This window comes from Belonocnema kinseyi, chromosome 1, assembly GCF_010883055.1.
Source record: "Belonocnema kinseyi isolate 2016_QV_RU_SX_M_011 chromosome 1, B_treatae_v1, whole genome shotgun sequence".
In the NCBI taxonomy this organism is placed as follows: domain Eukaryota; kingdom Metazoa; phylum Arthropoda; class Insecta; order Hymenoptera; family Cynipidae; genus Belonocnema; species Belonocnema kinseyi.
The window spans coordinates 128,772,259-128,777,032 of NC_046657.1; the positions used below are offsets into that span (position 1 = coordinate 128,772,259).

General features: G+C 38.2%; 1 protein-coding gene across 1 annotated transcript in view; it reads left to right on the plus strand.

The window, feature by feature from the left end:
- Positions 1-375, plus strand: part of LOC117179982 (suppressor of hairless protein-like) — a 1,009-nt gene extending 634 nt beyond the window's left edge. The window contains exon 2 of the mRNA XM_033372250.1: positions 1-375. Within this exon, the coding sequence (XP_033228141.1) occupies positions 1-375 (375 nt within the window).
- Positions 376-4,774: the final 4,399 nt, after the last annotated feature.

The window sequence follows — 4,774 nt, forward strand, 5'->3', positions numbered from 1 at the left end:
CTCAACGGTGGCGGCGATGTGGCAATGCTGGAATTGACTGGAGACAATTTCACGCCGAATCTTCGAGTCTGGTTTGGCGACGTGGAAGCGGAGACAATGTATAGGTGTGAGGAGAACATGGTGTGCATTGTTCCAGACATTTCCCTCTTCAGAGGCGAGTGGCTGTGGGTTCGTCAGCCAAGGCAGGTTCCGGTTTCTCTGGTACGCAACGATGGCATCATTTATGGGACCGGGTTGACATTCACCTATACACCTGAGCCAGCTCCACGTCCACATTGTCCTCTGGCAGATGAAATTTTGAGGGCACCCCAGACCATTCATAATCAAGCCAGTCTGCCACCAGCTATAGCTGACTTACCTTGGAGTACGCACTAATCAAGGCATGCGGGCTTCTGATATTTTCAAGGCGATTGCAAAACAAACCAAATCGCCCTGAATGATTTTATGAATTCTATACCTACTGTGTTCTAAAACAGTAGTGATTCTTCCTATGATATTAAAGAGAGACTATTGAAGACAAACAGAGAGAGAAAGAGAACTATGACTGTGTTAAATCATAGCAGTATGAGTATTTGCGAGGAACTCGCATGGGTAGATAGCAGGAGAAGAATCAGGAGGATTCCACTGAAAATCTGATGTCCAAGATCATCATTTTAACGAGTGCGAAAATTCTTATTGGAACGTTGATCCCAACAACCCAGATGGCTGTCAAGGTAAAAGAACTTTCTAATTTAGATCGTGTCTCTTCTGGAAGACCTCTTACAATTTCTAAGCTTTTTAAATTCATTTTATGTTTAGCCTGTATATGTCGCACTCTTGGAACTATCGACAACAAGGGTTGCTACGTGTTAACCCGAGACTGTACCTGTAAAGGATAGTTCACAGAACGAGACTGTGACCAGTGTTTTCTGAAATGCTATGGTCTTTCTGAAGAAGCAGATGGTTGCAAACCTTGCGAATGTGAGCCTGGTAGTTTTCTTCAAGGATTGACGGCTTGAAGGATGTTGTAATTGGACAGTGGCATAGCAGATCTCATGTTAGTGGAAGAATCTGCAACCAACCGGAGCAAACCTACTACACAGGGTAGATAGATTTTCTGACTTATGAAGGAGAACTGGCAAGAAGAACTGATGTAAGTAAATTAGGTCTATAATAATTGGTAACAGTATTTGTGGTATTGTATCATTATGCTTTATTTGAATTTCCAGAATTTCCAAGTGGTCAACAGAGAGCCTTTCAGAGACGACAAGAAGAGCACCTGGGCAGGAACGTGATTCATAAAAGCCCTTGAGGGATCCACCTAGAACTGTCCATTTGGTGATATTTACAGATCGATGTGGTATAACATCATAATTCGATAGAATCTAGTGCATTTTGATGCATGGAACGATGTACAGATTGTTGTCGAACGCCACGAAGCAGTAGATTCTAATGGACCTTGTCCAGAATGGAAACAAGAGTATAATCAATTGTACAATATCTTGCTGCCCTAGATGCAATTTCTTGGTCCTGTAGATATACTTTCTGCTTAAATTCTTGTAGATTAGGTAAGGAAGATGTTCTTTAATTTTTATGTCCTATATCATAAAAAAAGTTACACAGATATTCCTTCTTGTATTGCTGATCAACTGACTCTTGTCTTTTCAGATTATCCTCAGACCGATTTGTTTCAATTTGGATTTGACATTCCCTACAGTTTGCCCAGTCCTGGTAAGACCCCTTGTGCAGATTTCTTGATAACAATATTAATCCTTTTTAGCTAGCACTTATTTAATTTTGTTCATCCTTATCTGATGTAAATGATCACCTCTGATTTCAGGAACCGTTCTTTTAGGAACATCTCTAAACTGTAAAGGCAATTTAAAACCAAGATGTGGCACCTGTGCTCGAAACTACTATGGAAATCCTGAAGTTCTTGGTGGAAATTTGTCTGCTACGCATTTCGAAGACTCTAACAATAACGTCAAATACAATACTGTTATATTCCTCATAATAAAATCCTCTTATAGAGAAGGTAAATTATTTTGTAACAAACTGGAAAAACGGTATTAGTATGTTTTGGTAGGTAATGGAAGGTTCTTCAATTGGGCCATCGAAGCATCTCGAACTCACGAACAAATGTAAATTACTGCTGTATTCCCAATATTAAAAACACTTTCTTCGTATTCACAAAATGAACAATCTATTTATTATTATTATTACACCATTAAGTCATTTCCCTTTCGGGGTAGGCGCGACTCACTCGGTGGAGAAGGGAGTAATTCGAGGAAGGTATGTACAATTTTTAGATTGATCTAGAATTCTCGTGTTGTTTATTTAAATAGCACGGTCGTTCCGAAACACTGCTCCGACCTAGATTGCTGATCAATCTCTCCTGTTTCAGGCGTCATTCACTCTACTACCACTCTTTTTATAAAATATTTTTCGCCAGACTTTTCTGCAGAAAGAATAGAAAGAAAGAGAATAATGTCACTTTAAAGACGCAAAACCTAGTCCTTTTAATCGTTTCGAAGAAATTTTAGATGTATATATAAAATAATTATGTTAATACAATTTGTAGTGTTGTCAAAGAATATTTTTATCATTCTATTTAAAAATAAATACAATTTTTTTACCTCATACAACATTATGGAATAAATTTATTATTATTTATGATATTATTCAATCTATACTTTTTTCGACAATATTAAATATTATAATTAAAATTACTTATGTCGCACACGGAGGAATAGAATCTATGTAAGTGCACATATTTTGTGGACAGATTAAAAGGAATTAAATTAATCGAAAATACAGCATGTAGAAATAACCATGAGAGGTGTGTCTACTAATCGGATTAAGAGGAATTATAAAAGTGGAAATCAGATATAAACCTATTTTTTCGATGGGCACTGGTCCCGATGAAAAATTATTCAAGAAAATTAAATAATTCTCACTCTTTCGTTTAAATCTGAAAATATTTATTTTTCTCTATTCTACTCTTCTTACCGGGCGCCGCACTGACACTGAACCACCATGCTTTGTTTGCTAGACGAACTTGCTCAAAAAGCGAGGAGTGCGCATGCAACTGCGCACTTCTTTCAATTACGATGACTTATACAGTAGAATCTACAACACTTCTCGTTTCCCGATTTTTCCTTCGTTCGCTTGCCCTCACTCCTTGTCTCATCTCACGTACACACACACACGCGGCCGGCTACGCCTACTGCGCCGAACGTGACTTGACGCAGGAGATAGGGTTATCTGACAGTTCCTGTTCGCTTCCCCTACAGCCTCGAGAACGAGAAGTGTCGTAGAGTCTACTGTATTTCTTTTGCTATTTAGGAATTGTGGTGAATTTACGATAAAACTTACTGAATTTCGTTTTCAGCAACCTAATTTCGTAAATTTCAGTTACTTTCGTATCATAAATGTGTCGAAATTTTCTGAACATTTCTAACAATGTACCGTCCCCTTTCACTTGTGGCGTATAATATTTCAACGCTGGGTCAGCAACGGCCGCCTTTATCGGCTATTGAATTTTACTGAGCTTCCGCAGAATTTCAGCCCAGTATTGGCCCAATCTTGGCAGCTGAAAATCAGTTTTTAATATTAGGCTACCTCAGCGGATGAATTGGCTTAGCATCGGGGCAGCAGACTAATATGACTCGCATTCCCCGAATCAATTATTATCAGCGAGTTCACAGCGGCATCCCTTTTATTACTTGCAACACTTTTCCTATTCCGAGACCAAGTAAGACACGTCAATAAACAATTACAAAACGTGAAAGACAAATGGCATTTTTTATTCCAATTTAAAATTCCTGCCAAGACAGATGTGACTTTTAATGACATTGCGTTTTTGGCAGTACGATCAAGTACGGCTGAGCGCTAACAGCTTTTAGTCGGCTTCCTACTCAATTCACGTCGTTGCTACACTACTCTCATTTTTTAGCATTTACTTGATTTTTTTTAAACCAAATACTAAGCGCTCCTAACACAACCACGAAACCCCTTCCGGGGTCCAGAAAATGTTCTATGTACATTTTTAAAACCTCAAACCCGAATGATCGCTGGACGTTGGTAAATTTGGAGTGTTTCATAGATTTCATCATTTTTGTGCACCCTGTTCCAACAGCCATATAGAAGTTGGTAGCCGATCGAAAAATATCGTAAATAAAAATCGGTTGTTTCGACAATTTTAACGGGACCCCAATACAATATTGGCACAGTAGACAGGTTTATGTTGCATACGGGTCACAATCCTTTCCATTTGACGAAATTTCAGCACCTGGCACTTAGTGATTTTAGCTTAGGCAGCGTTTTTGCATGTGGATTATGGGAAACGACGCGGATTAACCAAAATCCTGCACGCAGATGAAACCATTTTTACCCAGGAAGGGATGGTTTCGAAGTTTTTCGGGAGTGAAAATTTAAAAAGTAAATTTAGAGTGAGAGTATGGGCTGGATTAATAGGGAAACGATTAATCGGACCGCACAGTTTTGTTTTTATTTGTTCGCTGAATTGAAAATTCAAATTTTTAGGACGTTTTTTTCTCTGCTGAAAAATGATCAAAGTGGTAGGTACGTCCATTTCGAATGCCATCTCTAAAATCAAAAAGAAAACTTATCCTATAGATGAATTATTCATTTGCCAATAAAGTACAGGGCCTGAGAAATTCTTGATCTTTTTCGTGCAGCCATGAAGTAGCAACTGTAATTAAACAACCTTAAAATTATAAAAACACATTGCATTTATTATCCCAAATGTCGTCATAATTGTACGACAAGTAAA